The sequence below is a fragment of the Biomphalaria glabrata genome, chromosome 14 (genome assembly GCF_947242115.1).
Source record: "Biomphalaria glabrata chromosome 14, xgBioGlab47.1, whole genome shotgun sequence".
NCBI lineage: Eukaryota > Metazoa > Mollusca > Gastropoda > Planorbidae > Biomphalaria > Biomphalaria glabrata.
The window spans coordinates 758,425-781,103 of record NC_074724.1 but is presented as its reverse complement, the minus strand read 5'-3'; the positions used below and the strand labels follow the sequence as shown (position 1 = coordinate 781,103).

At 38.9% G+C, this 22,679-nt stretch overlaps 1 protein-coding gene across 1 annotated transcript in view; it reads left to right on the top strand.

Annotated features, from left to right (window-relative positions):
- LOC106073579 (uncharacterized) overlaps positions 1–22,679 on the top strand; it is a 185,928-nt gene that overhangs the window by 131,229 nt on the left and 32,020 nt on the right. The window contains exons 2-6 of the mRNA XM_056009869.1: positions 7,016–7,182; positions 8,432–8,565; positions 12,364–12,422; positions 14,280–14,425; positions 15,215–15,395. Coding sequence (XP_055865844.1) covers positions 7,016–7,182; positions 8,432–8,565; positions 12,364–12,422; positions 14,280–14,425; positions 15,215–15,395 — 687 coding nt within the window. The remainder of the gene's footprint in view (positions 1–7,015; positions 7,183–8,431; positions 8,566–12,363; positions 12,423–14,279; positions 14,426–15,214; positions 15,396–22,679) is intronic.

The window sequence follows — 22,679 nt, the reverse complement described above, 5'->3', positions numbered from 1 at the left end:
CTTACAATTAAAATAAAAAAAGCTTTAAAAAAAAATCACTACCCTGGGGCTACGGGACTATTCGTTTTAAATGTCTTACAAGAATAATAAAAAAAAAATGTCATACAAAACTGGCCGTCGGTAAAAAGTAGTCTCCACGCTCTCGTTCTCGCTTTGAGACATGAGGAGCTCTTCATAAAGCATATAGTTTTTAAGCGCTCCTAGCGTTAAGGCCCACCCGAGTGATTTGGGGTCCCCGAAACTTGTCCGAATTATCAATTGTCGACAGAACCGGATTTAAGATAGTCATGCCGGGGCTACTGCACAGGAGATCCACAAGAAAGGGGCCCCACAATAGAAGACCAAAGTGTCTGTTTATATTTATAAGGCTTGTCTTCGAGTCCGAAGATTAGTGAGGGATGCAGTATTTCCCGTGGCTGCGCAGGCCCAGCTGTGACCTACATATTTTGCCACATCCAAGGCAAGCATAACCATTGTCCGCAGGTGATCGATTTAGATTTTCTTTTCGTCGTCTGCGTTTGTCATCGGCAGCAGATTTTCTTTTGGTCTCAAATGTGTATCCCGCGGCCTTCGTGAGTGACCTCCTGCTGTTTCGTTCCGACGCCGCATGTAGCCAGGATTTACTACATTGCGTAAACGCTAACAAAAAATCTTTTTTTTTTACTAAATAATTTTATTTTTAAAATGTTCGAAAATTAAATGTAATTTACAAGTGCGCAATTTCTTTTATAATATGACATGCTTTTGGATATTCGTATCTCCATTAATAAGTGGATGTTAATTAAAGCTTTAGAAAAAAGTGTAGAGGCCTCCACAAACGTTCTGTCCCTGGGGAATCTGCATAATTAAACAGGCCCTGGCTGTCACATATGCTTAAATGTATTACTGGTAATTTTTGAAAGCATAATACCTGTATTTTCAGTAATTTGAAACATTATTTCATTATTTATGATAGAAATTGAAACTGTAAAATGTTTCATTTCTTTTACACTAAACACGGGGCTTCCCCAAGCATCCCCCTTCGTCGCCTCGCTTTTACCACAGTTCTTTTGCTTGTGGCATCAGTTGTGAAGCTATTTACATCTTACGAATCTTAGGGCTTTCAAGGAATTATCCAATGAGAATATTAACCTGTACCCTATTAATAATAATTAAAGTTCTAACTATTAATTGTAATTTGAAGCACAGCGTTTTGCATTACTGCTTAATGTTACCTCTTGAAGCCTCTTACCAATTTTACAGGTTATTCCCCTTCGCTACTCTCGAGATGGCGTACAATTTTCTTACGTTGTGTGGGCCGTCAGGCGAGTCAATATTTCTGAACTTTATTTTGTATTTACAGTGTGTTTGATTGGTAGTTTGATTGTTGACTATATTTTTGGAAAGTTGTAAATAGCTTCTTCATTTTAGTTACATTTTAAGCATTTGCAATTGATACAAGTACGTATATTAGTGTAATGAAACAACCAATACTGGTATAACAATAACATGGCTGTTTCTAGCACTCTAGCTTAGTTAACCCTTAAAGTGCGTAGCTGTTTTACAATGAAGACATACAAAAGGAAATTACTATGTTGATGTTTAGAGGCTAAACTACCACACGCATCTTAAGGGTTAAAAACGCTTAGTAGAGTAAGAGATGTCTTTTCCAGTAGCCGCTGTCTAATAGTGTTGGATGCCAGACCAGTTATAAAGGCGTCTCTAATGCAAATGTCTCTGTGCTGTTCTGCTGTTACTTCTTTTAAGTCACAGTCCCGGGTCAGGCTTCGCAACTTTAGCATAAAGGACTCTACCGTTTGGCCCGGCTGCTGTTTACATGTAGCAACCAAGTGTCTAGCAAAAATCTCATTCTTTACCTTAATATAAGTTGTCTTGAGTGTGTCTATGGCCATCGAATAGGAACTAAACTAACTTTTAAAAGTTAAACTAAAACTAGTTTTAACTAAAATAGAGTAGTTAAACTAAAAGTTTATCATGAATTTCAAAATATAGTTTAACTAAACTAAAGAAAGTTAATTAAACTTTCCATAATTTTTTTTTTTGGGGGGGGGGGGGCGGGGTTGAACTAGACCTGTATAGATATAATCATTCGACTATCGACTATAGGCCTATACCTACGGTTCGATCTTATTCTTTTAACATTGTAGAAATATTTATCCATAATAAAATCAGTATTAAGGAATATGTTTCTTACATAACGTTAATGCACAATAAACAAATTCAAATAATAGATGTCTAAATAAATATGTGTGCTTTTTATTTTTTTTTTACTTGAAAACCTTTAGAAAAGAATGGTACTCTTTTTTTAAAATTATATTAACATTATATAACGGAAAATCTTACTTATACTGGTAAAGTTTAAAATCTCATTAATAACATAGATTTAGAATTTCAAATTGAGATCTAGTAACTAAAGAAATAGAAACGAAATCGTTGGTTTTAAAAACATTTGACCTGTATAACTTTTTTTATAGTGTAAAATACATGCTTGACTAAACATGTGCTATTTTCTTGTCTGACCACTAAAAATACAACTAACACTATTGCATAACCGTAATGCGCGCAAGGGAAAAAAAAAACAACAGGGTGGTCTTGTCATTATGGTTTGCACACTCAGTAGACTATATAGGCCTACACGTGTACGTCTATCTGGCCAGGTTGTTAAAATCAGTCGCACATTAGTACATTTGTACTTTCTGGGCAGGGGGGGAGGTGTAACTATTTAGTGTAAAGATATATCTACGAAGATGCTTGACTAGCCACGCCAGTGTGTTATTTTCTAGTCTGACCACTCCACATTAAGCAAACACTATAGCATAACGCGTAATGAAAAAAATGCAGAGTATTCTTGTAGTATCATCGACTACACACGTACAGTACACTAGGCCTACATGTGTATGTTTAGCTGACCAGGTTGTTAAAATCAGTTGGACTCAGTCTATTTACTTTATGGTCAGAGAGGGTGTGGATTAAGATTTTTTTTCTAGAGTTGGGTACCCTAATGCTTTTAGATCTATATAGGCCTAGCTGTTGATTTAGACTTAATAGATCTCAATAATAAGCCTTAAGACTATAAAAAGGGTGCACTTGATGTTCCTGCAGTTAAAAAAATATTGTTTGCCGCAAATAAATTGATTAAAACCACTAAATATTGACCTAATTCACTAATCAGATTCCCACTATAAACAGAAATTAAACACCTCCACGTGGCTCACAAAAAATTTCGGAACAACCTCATTCATAATATTGCACAGAAGCTTTTGGCAAAACAATGTTTTAACATTTAATAATACTGCTACTTTCAAGTGCAGATATTGACTCCCATAACTTCTACCAGCATCTTACTTTATCCTCTTCAAATGCAGACTGTCTAACTAGTTGTTAACTGCATCATTTTTTTTTTTTTTGATAATCAAAGTTATTGATATCACATGAGCATAAAACAGGGAGTGCGTTTCAACCCTGACCACATGTTGAAAAGTTTTACAAATTTTAATTAAACTTTTTAGTTAGTAACTAATAAAAAAATAATTAAACTACGATTTTTAACTAAACTTTTGTTTCTAGTTAAACAATGGCCTTAATTATTTTTTTTTTTTAGTTAAACTAAAAGTTTCTAACTTTTTAGTTAACTTTTGCCCATCACTGAGGACGATACATCACTGATGAGCATATAAACCGTAGTAGATACGTGATTTTTCAACCACAATTAAAAGTCTTCGTTAATATCCTTGATGGACGAAAGAAAATTCTGAAATGTGTCATACCAGTGAGTCCATTTTTCTGAGGCCAGAGGAGTATTAGGATCAATGTCCAACTCTCTCCGTCTGAGTAATTTATCCATTGTAGATTAAGGAATCCAACTCTAATCCAGATTTTTATTATTATAGCTTTTATATAGCGCTACTTTCATGCTTATAGCATGCTCAGAGCGCTTTGGCCCAATCTTATTTGTGGACCAGTGGGGGGCAGGGGGCTGGATTTCCGTGCTGCCTTTAGGCGCTCAGTAAACGCAAGTTTAGGTAGCCAAGACAAGCCAAGTTCAAGCGCACTTAGCCTCTCGACCACGCTTCCCACATAATTTTGTCGAATAAATTGTAATGAAACAACAAATACTAGTATACCGATAATTTGGCTGTTTCTAACAATTAGCCAGCCAGCCAGCTAGGAAAACCAATGGCTTGGTAGAATTTAAGTCATTGGTTAACATGCATGACTAGATGCATGACGCGTAGGACGTAATCATCTTTTTTTTTGAAGTAACGTCTGTATTTTATAGGATAAGAAGATAATTAACGCAAGAATATTTTTCTACTGTATTCTGTGTTCAATATTTTGATATCAAAAACTTATTGGATGACAGTGCGTAATTAACATTATAGAGATGTAACATGCAATAATTTTTTCTGCAATTGTATTTTAATTCATTTTCTTTATTAAAGCTGAAGAAGAGGTTACAAGCTAACAAAATTAGGGTCCTGATGAACCAAACATCTTTACATTATGATGTTGGGCTTTGGAGTGGTTTAAGTAAAGAAGAGACTTATTAGTTTTAGTAGGCACATAATGGTTCGTTACAATGTCAGCACTCTGTAGTCTTTTATTAGGTTACGACAGCTCAAAAAATTTTGTCCGGCTAAAGTCCAGGGGTTCTCAACCTGTGGTTCGCGACGGTCGATTGACGACTTGCCAGGGGTCGCCTAAGACGATCCAAAATGTGGATTGTTATTGACTACTCATCTATTCCTGTATGTGTGTGTGTGCGGGGAGGGGGGTCGGGGCAGAGTGGGGGATTGTGAAAAGGGGTCGCCGAGCATACAAGGTTGAGAACCGCTGGGCTAAACGAACTAATGGAGAAATAAATAGAGCAGAGACTGGTCAGTTTACTGGCCATCGACTGGTCGTGTTTACAGCTTCATGGCTATACGCTTTTCTAATTCAGCACTCAAAACATCGGATGGTTTGTTTGTAAAATGTTTTACATGTTTCGGATGTTCCTTCAGAGTTGAAGATAATTACTTCCTAGTCCAAACCTCCCGCAGGACGACGGGGGATGGGAGCGGGCAGGATTTGAACCCTGGACCACCGATAAATCTGAACGACAATCCAGCGCGCAAACCGCACGACCAGGCAGCCATCCTTGGTTTTTGTGATTGGCACAACACCTAAGTCATTCGAAGTCATCTAGCACTATATCTTGACTAAACAGTTGACTGCCAACCAGCAGAATAGATAAACAAGAAACGGCAGTACTAGAGAAATCATTCTGAACCGAGTGATGACAGTCACAATTACTTAAGGAAACCGTGGTTTACCAATTAGATGAGATTATGGCAATCTTTTTTGGATTGCTTGAACTTGTAGCAAAATTTTCTCCTTTTCTAGCCAACCATATAAAAACATTTGGGAATAAAGGGGTCAGGTGTCATGTATTGTGCTTTTAAAAACAATGTTTGATGACTTTATCCAAATCATGACACATAAAGTAAGGGGCTCAATGTTGTGGAGTGTGTGTTTGTGTGTGTTTCTATGGTAACGGTGGGAAGAGCTTTGGGATCGTTTGCTGGCTGCAGTGTGAATGATGCAAGATAAGCAGAAGTGTCGTCAGCTGTCTTGGGGTAGGGCAGACGACTCCAGATTGACAGAGTTTTATAAGTTAGGATATAAATACGCCTCACTCAATCATGGAGAAGTTTAGGAAGGGACCTCATTCGCCAACCGTAAACAAACAACATTTAGTCACGTGATCTTATTGATAAAACAACGGGGGGAAAAAAACTGTCACGTGACAATTATCATGAATTAAACATGAGGTCGTAAATTATATAGAAGAGATGGAGAATCACGTGACTAAAGGTTGGTTGTTTACGATTGGTGAATGAGGTCCATTGCAGGGTACTTTAGTTTATTTGTAGATTCCACTCCATCGTCCAAAACCGTTACACAGTGATCAGCTCACTGTTAGGAGGCTTGTTTCACCAAATGATGAGCTTCTTAAATTTCCTAGAGATGGGTAGCTAAACACAGGAAAGTATGGCTACCATGATGCAGAGCTACCTTACAGATGAGTGCAAAATAGATTTTAGGAAATGCCGAGACCAGTCACGTGATAACGCTGCCAATATACAATACAAGCGAGAACAAAATGAAACTTAACAATTATGAAATTATGCTCTCTCTCCCTCCCTCCCTCTCTCTCTCTCTCTCTCTTTCTCACTCTCTCTCTCCATCTCTCCCTCTCTCTTTCTTCCTCTCTCTCCCTCCCTCTCTCTCTTCCTCTCTCCCTCTCTCTCTTCTCTCTCTCTCTCCCCCTCTCTCTTCCTCTCTCTCTCCCTCTCTCTCTTCCTCACTCTCTCTCTCTCTCTTCATCTCTCTCTCTTCCTCTCTCTCTCCCTCTCTCTCTTTTCCTCTCTCTCTCTCCCTCTCTCTTCCTCTCTCTCTCTCTCCCTCCCTCTCTCTCTTCCTCCCTCTCTCTCTCTCTCTCTTCATCTCTCTCTCTTCCTCTCTCTCTCTCTTTCTTCCTCTCTCCCTCTCTCTCTTCATCCCTCTCTCATTCTTTCTCTCTCTCACTTCCTCTCTCTCTCTTTCTTCCTCTCTCTCTCTTCCTCTCTCTCTCTCCCTCCCTCTCTCTCTTTCTTCCTCTCTCTCTCCCTCTCTCTCTCTCTCTCCCTATCTCTCTCTCCCTCTTTTCCTCTCTCCCTCTCTCTCTCCCTTACTTTCTCTCTCTCTCTCTTCCCATCTCTCTCTCCAGTGTGCCTTCGTCACAAAAATGAGATTTTAAATGAATCCATATACGATTACTTTAGACAAAAGAGAGAGAAGATACAGGGCAGTAATGAGGCCTAAAAAATGTAGGCTTCCGCGAAGAAAAAGATTGCGCCACAAAGTTGGGCTGCAGTGAATGTGCTATCAAGTTTGTGTTGTAGAAAGCCGTTTGTACTAGTCAACGCTGACTTGACCTTAACATGCCATGTTTCTGAAACTGATCAATGTCATGTCTTTGTGTGCTCAACAGCGCCTCTGACGGCTCATGACGCCTCGGCCGGCATTGACCAAAGCGCCACCCTCCGGTGTCAGCTAAGGACAGGGGCACACAACCGAGGCTGGTACGTCATCACGTGGCAGAGAATCAACGCGGATGGGAACAGGACGTCACTGGTCAATCTACCCTTCAGGCAAAAGGTAGGACTTGGTCAGTTTTACTGGTCATCTCTATTGGTCATTTGCCCCATTATCATCAGTTAAGTGATAGCTGAAATAAGTCTGACGAAATAGTCTGATAAAATAAATATGTTGAAATGAGTCACATACGTCTGATGCAATAAGTCTCATGAAATAAGTTCGAGGCAATAAGTCTCATGAAATAAGTCTGATTAAACAAGTCTGATAAAATAAGTCAGATGAAATAAGTCTGATGCAATAAGTCAGATGAAATAAGTCTGATGCAATAAGTTAGATGAAATAAGTCTGATGAAATAGGTCAGATGCAACAAGTCTGATGAAACAAGTCTGATGCAATAAGTCAGATGAAATAAGTCTGATGAAACAAGTCTGATGAAATAAGTCTGACGAAATCCGAACCTTTCAGTGACCTAGTTTCACCGCAGTCTGATTTCTCATGTTAAACAATCATCCTGGGATATATTTAAATATTAACCTTCTGATAGTGAAGAGGCTCCTTTTGTTTTTCAATTGTTACTTTTCCAAAAACTGATCTAGATGCTTTCAGTGCCATCAGACGCCAGCGAAGCGTACCAAACAAATGAAGTGACATGAAACGTGTCAAAATAGTACACCAAAAATGAGTGCGCGAAGCTTTTATCATTTTAATAACCGGCAAAGCAGGCATTCGAAAGCGCTAAGACTGCTATTAGAGCATGGTATGGGTTGCCTGAGCTAGCCAGGAAAACCAGTGACTTGGCAGAATCTAAGTCATTGGTTAATATGCACGACGCATAGGACGTAATCATCTTTTTTTTTTTTTTTTTTTTTTTTTTTTTTTTTTTTTTTTAAGTAACGTCTGTATTATATAAGATAAGAGGTTTGGTGCAAGTGGGGTTGGGGTGGGGTGTAGCCAATCTTATAAACCAGCTTGCTAGCTTTTCTTTTCTAGCGTTTGTCTTTTTTTTTTAGCGTTTTTCTATGCTACTTATTTTTAGGTGTTTCTTGCGTTTTTTGTTATTTTGTTTTTACGTGAAATAAATTTAAGAAAAGCTGTGTGGGTTTTTTTTTAAAAAACTGTTTTTTTTTTATTATTTAAAAGCTGTGTTTTTTTTTATTTAAAAACTGTGGGGTTTTTTAATGTTTTTTTTTAATTTAAAAGCTGTGTTTTTTTAATTTAAAAGCTGTGGGTGTATTTTTTATTTAAAAGCTGTGTTTGTTTATAGAAGTTTCTGCTAGTAAATTAATGGTGACTTAATATTTGACCTAGATTCCAGAATGGAGTAAAGACATTCCACCCAGTTTGCAGTCTAGAATCCAGCCAGTCATAACGGTTCAGCCCAATCACGTGGAGTTCAACTTACATATAAGAAATGTGTCATGCGCAGACGAAGGACAATTCAGGTTTTTTCATTTTAACTGTTCCTTTAAAGGGAAACTCCGATGGTTTTGACAATTTTTGATATAATATTTGTTTTGATGTACAGATAATGAATATATTATTCTTTTTTTTTTAATTTGCAATAATAACTTAGTAATTGATGTTTTTCTGACGTAATTTTCCTGCGCATCCAAAAACAGTCAGACTTTCACCGGGTTTCTATGTGACGTCACAAATGCGTTTTAATCTATTGACTTATTGTATAACGGGAGACCATGCAGCAAAGTTTACATTCTTGTAAAAGAAATATATCTTTGTCTATGCAGTTAGATCTAGGATCTTGTAAGCAAAGAAAAATGCGTATTAAAAGTAGATTTACATGCTTGACTAACCACGGCAGTGTGTATTTTCTCGCCAGACCACTCAACACACAACAAACACTATCGCTTGGTTGTCTTGTCATGACCGACTACACGTAGTCTCGACTAGCCTTACACTGACCAGTTTGTTCGAATCAGTCAGACACACGATCTATTTACTTCTTGGGATAGGGAGAGGCTTAGATGAAAATGTTACTCTTTTTCTCGAGTTGATTATCCTAAGCCTAATGTTTTTAGACCTATCTATACATGTACGCATAATGGGCATCTCTTGGAGGGACCATGTCTCCAATCAGGAAGTTTTGAGATTGGCCAATATGAACAGCATGTATGCTCTCCTGACACAAAGAAGACTACGCTGGCTCGGACATGTCACCCGCACGCCAGATGGTAGAATCCCAAAAGATATCTTATATGCTGAGCTTGTGGAAGGAGTCAGACCCAAGGGCCGCCCAAGACTAACATATAGAGATGTCTGCAAGCGAGACATGAGAGCCACAGGCATCAGTGAAAGTATGTGGGAAAACATAGCCAAAGACCGGAGTGCATGGAGACAGACTGTGCGTGCTGGGACAATCCTTGCTGAGAACAAAAGAATTGAAGCGGCTTTAATCAAGAGGGAAAAAAAGAAAGCTGCCCTGTCCGCTAGCCCTAAATCAGAGGCATACACATGTACGAATTGTGGCAAAGTCTGCCGTTCTAGAATTGGCTTGATAAGCCACATCAGATTCTGCCCCGTCTCAAGATTAAGCCAAAACCAGTGACTCATTTGGGCGCATCCATTGCCTTTCGAGACAAAAGGAGCCATAAATACATGTATATATATATATATATATATATATATATATATTATAACTGTATCATAGCTCTGGACTAGGCCGTCTCTAAGCCTAACAGCTAGTCTAAGAATGAAGCGATACGATTGGTCAAATCTAGTTTCTCTTTCAGTATTGTTGAGGGAAGTGACGTTTGACATGGTTTAAAACAAAATCTCATAGAATCCAGTTTTTTTTTATTTTTGAGATGTCAAGAATTTACTGACTAATTTATTAAATATAAATGTTTCTAAGCATTTAAATACAAAATGGTAAAATGTTTACTATTACAACTTTTTTACGCAGAATTTAAATATGTCAATAAATCAAATTTGAAAAACCATCGGAGTTTCCCTTTAATAATACACGAGTATTCTGTCTCAGACTTCCAGATGTATCGCCAAATACATATCATGCTATACTTATAGAAGGAGAATTGAAATGCGAGTTATGTTTCCTGGCTTGGACCAAATAAAAATCATGCGATACTTATAGAAGGGGAATTGAAATGCGAGTTATGTTTCCTGGCTTGGACCAAATAAAAATCATGCGATACTTATAGAAGGGGAATTGAAATACGAGTTATGTTTCCTGGCTTGGAATTTGTTTGTTGCCTGATACTGCTTTACTTATTCTAATGCGAGTCCGAACATATCCAAGGCTCACAACAATTAACTACAAGATAGTTCAGAAAACTTTTGAAGACTTCAACTGATGTTTATTTACAGATGGGGATAATTTAATAAAATACTCAGAAAGACTCAAAGATAAAGGCACATTCCTCGTCCCATATGCTAGGACAAAATTTGTACAAATACTCCTTCTTTCCTATTGCTATTAGAACATGGAATGGGTTGCCTGAGCTAGCCAGGAAAACCAGTGACTTGGCAGAATTTAAGTCATTGGTTAATATGCATGACTAAATGCATGACGCGCAGGACGTAATCATCTACTTTCTTTTTTGAAGTAACGTCTGTATTATATAAGATAAGTAGATACGATCTATCCTTCATTTCAATAAACAGTCTGTTCAATATCCATCTTTCTACAAGCCCTAGCCAGAGTCTTTTTCAGTTCAGTCGTTAAAGTGTTTCCCCTCTTGTTATTGTAAGGCTGTCTGTACAGAGGTTCTTATCAATCTGTTGTTGTTGTGTATTTGCGTAACCCCAAGGGACACTACTACGAGCACCTGGAGAAGAGCTAAGGAATACTAAGCCATAGACTAGATCATGGGTTCTCAACCTGTGGGTTGCGACCCCCTTGAGGGACGATTGACGATTTGCCAGGGGTCGCCTAAGACCATCGAAAATATGGATTGTTATTGTCTATTCTTCTATTTCTGTATGTGTGGGAGGGGGGTCGCGTCAGAGTGGTGGATTGTAAAAAGGGGTCGCCGAGTTTAAAAGGTTGAGAACCGCTGGACTAGATTCTAGATCAGGATTCTCAACCTGTGGGTCGCGACCCCTTTCGGGGACGATTGACGATTTGTCAGGGGTCGCCTAAGACCATCGAAAATATCAATCTTCTATTGCTAAAAGTGTATGTTAGTGTGGGGTCGTGGCAGATTGGGGGATTGTAAAAAGGGGTCTCCGAGCTTAAAAGGTTGAGAACTGCTGTAATCTAGATTGTCACTTGAGTGTTGACGACTAATACTATTCAAGAGGAGCCATAGCTCAATAGATCAATAAAAGTATCTTATCTTATCTTATCTTAGCTTGTACCAATTAAATTAGAACAGTGAAAGTGGAAATATTTGAAAAATCATTAGACGCTTTTATTCGAAAATCATAATAATCAATAATTAAACTCATCTTACCCAATAACCAACGAATCAATCATTAATCAATAAGCTGAATTGTTCTACTCAATGATGAGACTTATAAATAAAGACTTTATCGTCTCCTAGTTGTCACCCTTGTCATGCGCCGAGGTCTCTTTCTGCTGTATCTGTTTTAACTTCTTTTACAATCAGATATTTCAAACGATTGATTTATAAAAAGTAAATAAATTGGGATCATGGTGGCTGAGTGGTTAGCGCTTAGCTTACAAATAAGAGAGGTCCCGGATTCGAATCTCAGTTTACACTTGAACTTAAAAATTCAGGGATTTGTAAAAGCGCCCCCAAGTCCACCCAAATCTAATGTTTACCTGACTTTAGTTGTAAGAAGTAAAGCCGGTTGGTCGTTGTGCTGGCCACATGACACCCTCGTTAACTGTCTGGAAATGGAAACAGATGAACTTTTTATTATCTGTCCTATAGATCAGTAGGCCTGAAAGGGTATTATAATATTTTTTATTTATTTTATTTATTTATTTATTATTTTCGCTTAAAAATATATGAATAAGATAGACTAGATGGGATAGGTTAAAAAAGGATGACAATGGACCTCATTCACCAATCGTAAACAAACAACATTTAGTCACGTGATCTTGTTGATAAAACAATGAAAAAAAACTGTCACGTGACAACCATCATGAGTTAAACATGAGATCGTAAATTATATAGAAGAGATAGAGCACCACGTGGCTAAATGTTGTTTGTTTACGATTGGTGAATGAGGTCCATTGATCCATCTAAAATCGAATTGTTTGTATATTCTCTTATATATATACTTTACTGTTTCAGGTGTATTGCGATTACCCCTCAAGGGGAGATCATCTCCACTGCAGAGTTAAACGTCGTGGGTGAGTTGTGTGACCTGATAATGAAGTTTGAGATAGTACGAATTGTGTAGTTTTGTTTTGTATAAAAAAAAAGACAACGACATTCACTATGTGGGTAAACAAAAAAATTATCCCATTTTAATTTAAATATTTGAATAGTTTGATCATTTCTTGACCTATCGGGAAAGTAGCATCGGTTTGTTGAGGTCGAATGTGTTACAACAGTTGAACTGTGTTTCTAGGTTGACTAGGCTAGGGGAGGATTTCTTTCACCTTCTGTCAGTATTAGTATTTCACTATCCTTCTTTCTTTACTTTTAAAATGCTTTTTCTCTTTATCTCTTTCTTTCTCTCTCTCTCTCTCTCTCTCTTTCTCTCTCTCTTTCTCTCTCTCTCTCTCTCTCTTTCTCTCTCTCTCTCTCTTTCTCTCTCTCTCTTTCTCTCTCTCTCACTTTTGTCTTTAGCGTATTATTCCTTTCCTTTCTTTTTTCGTTTATTTTTTTTTTCGCCTTTCTGTTTCTCTTTTTTCTTTCTCTCTGTCCATGGCGTGAACAACTCCGATTGACGGACTTGAACTTTGCTGATGGCGTTGCACTACTCGGGGCTACAAACAAAGGCATTCAAGAAATGACGGAGAGCCTAGACAGAGAGGCACCCAAAATTGGCCTCCGCATAAACTTGGATAAGACTAAAATGCCAGTGGGATCTAAAGCAAAGGGTGCCTCCGTCAGACTTGGCGAGTCAAAGCTTGAAGAGCTGGACAAGTTCACGTACCTTGGCAGCATCATAACAAATGATGGAGATGCTTACCATGATGTAGCGTGCCGAATAGGAAAGGCAGGGAGCATTTTCCAAAGGCTGCAGCCTATTTGGACAAGCCAAGCCATTGGACTTGAGACGAAAATACAACTTCTCAACACAATCGTCATTCCAACTGCTACATATGCATGCGAGACGTGGAAGTCATCTGTCAAAATTGAGAAAAGACTAAATATGGCTCAACAGAGATGGCTGAGACGGATTTTGGGAGTCAGTTACACTGATCGGGTCTCAAACAAGGAAATCCTATGCCGAACTGGGAGTCGAACACTTAGTGAGTTTGTGACAGAGCGTCGTATGAGGTTTGCCGGACATGTTCTACGTCAAAATGAATTACCCACACCAAGAGTTGCGATGACATGGAAGCCTATACGAGGAGAGCGCAAACAGGGACGTCCTCGTATTACTTGGCGACACACCTTCAGACCTCAGAACAGTGGACACCAGGTGGGAGGAGGCTTCAGACATTGCCAGTGACAGATCTTTATGGAGATAGCTAGCCGCCCAATGCGCCGAACGGCGCGGGAGGACCTAAGTCTAAGTCTGTCTGAATAAATGGCTCGGCCTCTCTATCTCTCTGTCTTTCTCCTGTTTCACTCTCTCTTTCTTGTCTCTGTCTCTCCCTCTTTCTATCTGTCTCTCTTTCTCTCTCTCTCTCTCTCTCTCTGTCTCTCTGTCTCTCTTCCCTTGGTTCAATAAAATGTTTATATTCTGTTTTGGTCTGCGTTGATATGTGGCACATTATGTAGGTCAGGGCTAGGTCTGCATTGCGAAGTGAAAGGGTTTATTCGAACTTGAAGACAAACCTTATATACTGTTTGCAATTTAGAAATGCAGTGAAATGGAATTTTGCAATTTGATATTGTAGCTTGGCTTTTTTTACTTGTTGTAATTTGAGAACCTCTTTGCTGATCTACGTGTGAGAAACAGGGGCTATATTATACATACTCGTGACCTACTTTATGCAAATAGACCGCTTCGATTCTCTCCCTTTTGTATAATGTTAGCTAATCAAAAATAAATGTGTTCAATAAAGGTTACTTGCCCTTGGCATCCTCAGCGGAACCTACCAAGCCCGACATTATCAACACGTATATTCCGAAGATGGAGCATGGGATGATAACTCTGGAATGCAAAGCCAATACTGGATTACCTCCCCGAATGCTACTGTGGTATTACAAAGAACAGGAAGCCGATTATTTCTCGGTATGTAGATCTACGCCCAAGGGCGAGTACTCAAATATGTATGCCGTATTGCAGATTTTCTGAAGCGGTTCTCAAGCGTTTTGAAAGTAGTCACATCTTAATTATGACGGGAAAACACCAAGGTATACATAGATGTAATAATTGTCAGTTTCCTTTAAGTCAAGGTCGATAATTGTGTACATATAATTAAAAATAAATGAAAGAAAATAGGCTAATCTAATCTGACTTCGACTATGTATCATTTAATACTTAACATTAGCCACAGAACATTACTAAATAGACATATGCTGAATATAGTTGATAACAACATTCAGTTCTATAATATGAGACTTTATTAACCACTGGGAAATCCGTCCAGTCTTCCTAAAACGTCGCTATATCTAACTACTATTTAAAACAGCCTACTTCTAACATAACGCCATGTTGGTCTCTTGTTCGCCTAAGTCTACTACGTCATTAGTCTTGTCTTACTACGTCACTACTTTTACCGTCGCTAAAAACAACACACAATATATTTGTCTAACAAAACTAACCTTCTCTCTAATCTAGTACATTGCAATACACATATTGACAAGGCTTGAATAGTTGTGCGCACTGTCATACGGTACTACAATCAGCATAACAGAGTTAGAACTATTTAACATTATCTTTGAATAGAATCAATATTTCGTAACAATATAACTTACATTTATCCCTTCAATATAAAATAAAAATATTTATAACTACACATTGTTATTTGTATTCAGGGTACATATCTAATGTTCTTATATCTGTTTAATTTTATTTCAGATCTTAAATGATCAAAATGACATCGTTGAAGAAACCGACGGGTGCCTCGTCCTCAGCACGAGAACTGTTGACGTCATCATAAGCGCGCAGTCACGTGGTACGCGCTTCCGGTGCGGGTACCGGGGATACATCCAGAAGCCGGGGCTCTATGACGAGATCGTCTATAGCCACGAGGAAACAGGTCGGTTCATTGGGTGAAGTGTTTGTTTTGGTGATAGTAGGATGAAAAACAGGAAGGCTAGAAGAAAAGATAGATTGTAGAGCAGGGGTTCTAAACCTGTAGGTCGTGACCCCCTTGGTGGAGGGGGGGGGGGGTCGATTGACGATTTGCCAGGGGGTCGCCAAAGACCATCGAAAAAATGGATTATTTTTGTCTATTCTTCTATTGCTGTCTGTGTGAGTGGGGTTGGGGGGGGGGGTCGCGGCAGAGTGGGGGATTGTAATAAGGGGTCGCCGAGCTTAGAAGGTTGAGAACCGCTGTTGTAGAACAAAGTGATACACCGTGGCAGAACCTGCGATGCTGCTAAACCAGAAAGAATCAAGGGATTGGGTTGAACTGTTACGACATCAAGGGGCAGACCAGAGATAAACTATCTACGACATCAAGTGATAGACCAGAGATAAACTATCTACGACATCAAGTGATAGACCAGAGATAAACTATCTACGACATCAAGTGATAGACCAGAGATAAACTATCTACGACATCAAGTGATAGACCAGAGAGAAACTATCTACGACATCAAGTGATAGACGAGAGAGAAACTATCTACGACATCAAGTGATAGACGAGAGATAAACTATCTACGACATCAAGTGATAGACCAGAGATAAACTATCTACGACATCAAGTGATAGACCAGAGATAAACTATCTACGACATCAAGTGATAGACCAGAGATAAACTATCTACAACATCAAGTGATAGACCAGAGAGAAACTATCTACGACATCAAGTGATAGACCAGAGATAAACTATCTACGACATCAAGTGACAGACGAGAGATAAACTATCTACGACATCAAGTGATAGACCAGAGATAAACTATCTACGACATCAAGGTACAGACGAGAGAGAAACTATCTACGACATCAAGTGATAGACCAGAGATAAACTATCTACGACATCAAGTGATAGACGAGAGATAAACTATCTACGACATCAAGTGACAGACCAGAGAGAAACTATCTACGACATCAAGTGATAGACCAGAGAGAAACTATCTACGACATCAAGTGATAGACCAGAGAGAAACTATCTACGACATCAAGTGATAGACCAGAGAGAAACTATCTACGACATCAAGTGACAGACCAGAGAGAAACTATCTACGACATCAAGTGATAGACGAGAGATAAACTATCTACGACATCAAGTGACAGACGAGAGATAAACTATCTACGACATCAAGTGACAGACCAGAGATAAACTATCTACGACATCAAGTGATAGACGAGAGAGAAACTATCTACGACATCAAGTGACAGACGAGAGATAAACTATCTACGACATCAAGTGACAGACCAGAGATAAACTATCTACGACATCAAGTGACAGACCAGAGAGAAACTATCTACGACATCAAGTGACAGACCAGAGAGAAACTATCTACGACATCAAGTGATAGACCAGAGAGAAACTATCTACGACATCAAGTGATAGACCAGAGATAAACTATCTACGACATCAAGTGATAGACCAGAGATAAACTATCTACGACATCAAGTGACAGACGAGAGAGAAACTATCTACGACATCAAGTGATAGACCAGAGATAAACTATCTACGACATCAAGTGACAGACCAGAGAGAAACTATCTACGACATCAAGTGACAGACCAGAGATAAACTATCTACGACATCAAGTGACAGACCAGAGAGAAACTATCTACGACATCAAGTGACAGACCAGAGATAAACTATCTACGACATCAAGTGATAGACCAGAGAGAAACTATCTACTACATCAAGTGATAGACCAGAGAGAAACTATCTACGACATCAAGTGACAGACCAGAGATAAACTATCTACGACATCAAGTGATAGACCAGAGATAAACTATCTACGACATCAAGTGATAGACCAGAGAGAAACTATCTACGACATCAAGTGATAGACCAGAGATAAACTATCTACGACATCAAGTGACAGACGAGAGATAAACTATCTACGACATCAAGTGACAGACGAGAGATAAACTATCTACGACATCAAGTGATAGACGAGAGATAAACTATCTACGACATCAAGTGACAGACGAGAGATAAACTATCTACGACATCAAGTGATAGACCAGAGATAAACTATCTACGACATCAAGTGATAGACCAGAGATAAACTATCTACGACATCAAGTGATAGACCAGAGATAAACTATCTACGACATCAAGTGATAGACCAGAGATAAACTATCTACGACATCAAGTGATAGACCAGAGAGAAACTATCTACGACATCAAGTGATAGACCAGAGATAAACTATCTACGACATCAAGTGATAGACCAGAGATAAACTATCTACGACATCAAGTGACAGACCAGAGAGAAACTATCTACGACATCAAGTGATAGACCAGAGATAAACTATCTACGACATCAAGTGATAGACCAGAGATAAACTATCTACGACATCAAGTGACAGACCAGAGAGAAACTATCTACGACATCAAGTGATAGACCAGAGAGAAACTATCTACGACATCAAGTGACAGACCAGAGATAAACTATCTACGACATCAAGTGACAGACCAGAGAGAAACTATCTACGACATCAAGTGATAGACCAGAGAGAAACTATCTACGACATCAAGTGATAGACCAGAGAGAAACTATCTACGACATCAAGTGATAGACCAGAGAGAAACTATCTACGACATCAAGTGACAGACGAGAGATAAACTATCTACGACATCAAGTGACAGACCAGAGATAAACTATCTACGACATCAAGTGATAGACGAGAGAGAAACTATCTACGACATCAAGTGACAGACGAGAGATAAACTATCTACGACATCAAGTGACAGACCAGAGAGAAACTATCTACGACATCAAGTGATAGACCAGAGATAAACTATCTACGACATCAAGTGATAGACCAGAGATAAACTATCTACGACATCAAGTGATAGACCAGAGAGAAACTATCTACGACATCAAGTGATAGACCAGAGATAAACTATCTACGACATCAAGTGATAGACCAGAGAGAAACTATCTACGACATCAAGTGACAGACCAGAGAGAAACTATCTACGACATCAAGTGATAGACCAGAGAGAAACTATCTACGACATCAAGTGATAGACCAGAGAGAAACTATCTACTACATCAAGTGATAGACCAGAGAGAAACTATCTACGACATCAAGTGATAGACCAGAGAGAAACTATCTACGACATCAAGTGATAGACCAGAGATAAACTATCTACGACATCAAGTGACAGACCAGAGAGAAACTATCTACGACATCAAGTGATAGACCAGAGAGAAACTATCTACGACATCAAGTGATAGACCAGAGAGAAACTATCTACGACATCAAGTGACAGACCAGAGAGAAACTATCTACGACATCAAGTGACAGACCAGAGATAAACTGTCTACGACATCAAGTGATAGACCAGAGATAAACTATCTACGACATCAAGTGATAGACCAGAGAGAAACTATCTACGACATCAAGTGATAGACGAGAGATAAACTATCTACGACATCAAGTGACAGACCAGAGAGAAACTATCTACGACATCAAGTGATAGACCAGAGAGAAACTATCTACGACATCAAGTGATAGACCAGAGAGAAACTATCTACGACATCAAGTGATAGACCAGAGAGAAACTATCTACGACATCAAGTGACAGACGAGAGATAAACTATCTACGACATCAAGTGACAGACCAGAGATAAACTATCTACGACATCAAGTGATAGACCAGAGAGAAACTATCTACGACATCAAGTGATAGACCAGAGAGAAACTATCTACGACATCAAGTGACAGACGAGAGATAAACTATCTACGACATCAAGTGACAGACCAGAGATAAACTATCTACGACATCAAGTGACAGACCAGAGAGAAACTATCTACGACATCAAGTGATAGACCAGAGAGAAACTATCTACGACATCAAGTGATAGACCAGAGATAAACTATCTACGACATCAAGTGACAGACCAGAGAGAAACTATCTACGACATCAAGTGATAGACCAGAGATAAACTATCTACGACATCAAGTGACAGACCAGAGATAAACTATCTACGACATCAAGTGACACACGAGAGATAAACTATCTACGACATCAAGTGACACACGAGAGATAAACTATCTACGACATCAAGTGATAGACCAGAGATAAACTATCTACGACATCAAGTGATAGACCAGAGAGAAACTATCTACGACATCAAGTGACAGACGAGAGATAAACTATCTACGACATCAAGTGACAGACCAGAGAGAAACTATCTACGACATCAAGTGACAGACCAGAGATAAACTATCTACGACATCAAGTGACAGACCAGAGATAAACTATCTACTACATCAAGTGATAGACCAGAGAGAAACTATCTACGACATCAAGTGATAGACGAGAGAGAAACTATCTACGACATCAAGTGATAGACCAGAGAGAAACTATCTACGACATCAAGTGACAGACCAGAGAGAAACTATCTACGACATCAAGTGACAGACCAGAGATAAACTATCTACGACATCAAGTGACAGACCAGAGAGAAACTATCTACGACATCAAGTGATAGACCAGAGAGAAACTATCTACGACATCAAGTGATAGACCAGAGAGAAACTATCTACGACATCAAGTGATAGACCAGAGAGAAACTATCTACGACATCAAGTGATAGACCAGAGAGAAACTATCTACGACATCAAGTGATAGACCAGAGAGAAACTATCTACGACATCAAGTGATAGACCAGAGAGAAACTATCTACGACATCAAGTGATAGACCAGAGAGAAACTATCTACGACATCAAGTGATAGACCAGAGATAAACTATCTACGACATCAAGTGACAGACCAGAGAGAAACTATCTACGACATCAAGTGACACACGAGAGATAAACTATCTACGACATCAAGTGACACACGAGAGATAAACTATCTACGACATCAAGTGATAGACCAGAGATAAACTATCTACGACATCAAGTGATAGACCAGAGAGAAACTATCTACGACATCAAGTGACAGACGAGAGATAAACTATCTACGACATCAAGTGACAGACCAGAGATAAACTATCTACGACATCAAGTGATAGACCAGAGATAAACTATCTACGACATCAAGGTACAGACCAGAGAGAAACTATCTACGACATCAAGTGACAGACCAGAGAGAAACTATCTACGACATCAAGTGACAGACCAGAGATAAACTATCTACGACATCAAGTGATAGACCAGAGATAAACTATCTACGACATCAAGTGACAGACGAGAGAGAAACTATCTACGACATCAAGTGACAGACCAGAGATAAACTATCTACGACATCAAGTGACAGACGAGAGAGAAACTATCTACGACATCAAGTGATAGACCAGAGATAAACTATCTACGACATCAAGTGACAGACCAGAGAGAAACTATCTACGACATCAAGTGATAGACGAGAGATAAACTATCTACGACATCAAGTGACAGACCAGAGAGAAACTATCTACGACATCAAGTGATAGATCAGAGATAAACTATCTACGACATCAAGTGATAGACCAGAGATAAACTATCTACGACATCAAGTGACAGACCAGAGATAAACTATCTACGACATCAAGTGACAGACCAGAGAGAAACTATCTACGACATCAAGTGATAGACCAGAGAGAAACTATCTACGACATCAAGTGATAGACCAGAGAGAAACTATCTACGACATCAAGTGATAGACCAGAGAGAAACTATCTACGACATCAAGTGATAGACGAGAGATAAACTATCTACGACATCAAGTGACAGACCAGAGAGAAACTATCTACGACATCAAGTGATAGACGAGAGATAAACTATCTACGACATCAAGTGACAGACCAGAGAGAAACTATCTACGACATCAAGTGACAGACCAGAGAGAAACTATCTACGACATCAAGTGACAGACCAGAGAGAAACTATCTACGACATCAAGTGATAGACCAGAGATAAACTATCTACGACATCAAGTGATAGACGAGAGATAAACTATCTACGACATCAAGTGATAGACGAGAGATAAACTATCTACGACATCAAGTGATAGACGAGAGATAAACTATCTACGACATCAAGTGATAGACCAGAGATAAACTATCTACGACATCAAGTGATAGACGAGAGATAAACTATCTACAACATCAAGTGATAGACCAGAGAGAAACTATCTACGACATCAAGTGACAGACGAGAGAGAAACTATCTACGACATCAAGTGACAGACGAGAGATAAACTATCTACGACATCAAGTGATAGACCAGAGATAAACTATCTACGACATCAAGTGATAGACCAGAGATAAACTATCTACGACATCAAGTGATAGACCAGAGAGAAACTATCTACGACATCAAGTGATAGACCAGAGAGAAACTATCTACGACATCAAGTGACAGACCAGAGATAAACTATCTACGACATCAAGTGACAGACCAGAGATAAACTATCTACGACATCAAGTGATAGACCAGAGATAAACTATCTACGACATCAAGTGACAGACCAGAGATAAACTATCTACGACATCAAGTGACAGACCAGAGATAAACTATCTACGACATCAAGTGATAGACCAGAGATAAACTATCTACGACATCAAGTGACAGACGAGAGATAAACTATCTACGACATCAAGTGATAGACCAGAGATAAACTATCTACGACATCAAGTGACAGACCAGAGATAAACTATCTACGACATCAAGTGATAGACCAGAGAGAAACTATCTACGACATCAAGTGACAGACCAGAGAGAAACTATCTACGACATCAAGTGACAGACCAGAGATAAACTATCTACGACATCAAGTGACAGACCAGAGATAAACTATCTACGACATCAAGTGATAGATCAGAGATAAACTATCTACGACATCAAGTGACAGATCAGAGATAAACTATCTACGACATCAAGTGATAGACCAGAGAGAAACTATCTACGACATCAAGTGACAGACCAGAGATAAACTATCTACGACATCAAGTGATAGACCAGAGAGAAACTATCTACGACATCAAGTGACAGACCAGAGAGAAACTATCTACGACATCAAGTGATAGACCAGAGATAAACTATCTACGACATCAAGTGACAGACGAGAGATAAACTATCTACGACATCAAGTGATAGACCAGAGAGAAACTATCTACGACATCAAGTGACAGACCAGAGAGAAACTATCTACGACATCAAGTGACAGACCAGAGATAAACTATCTACGACATCA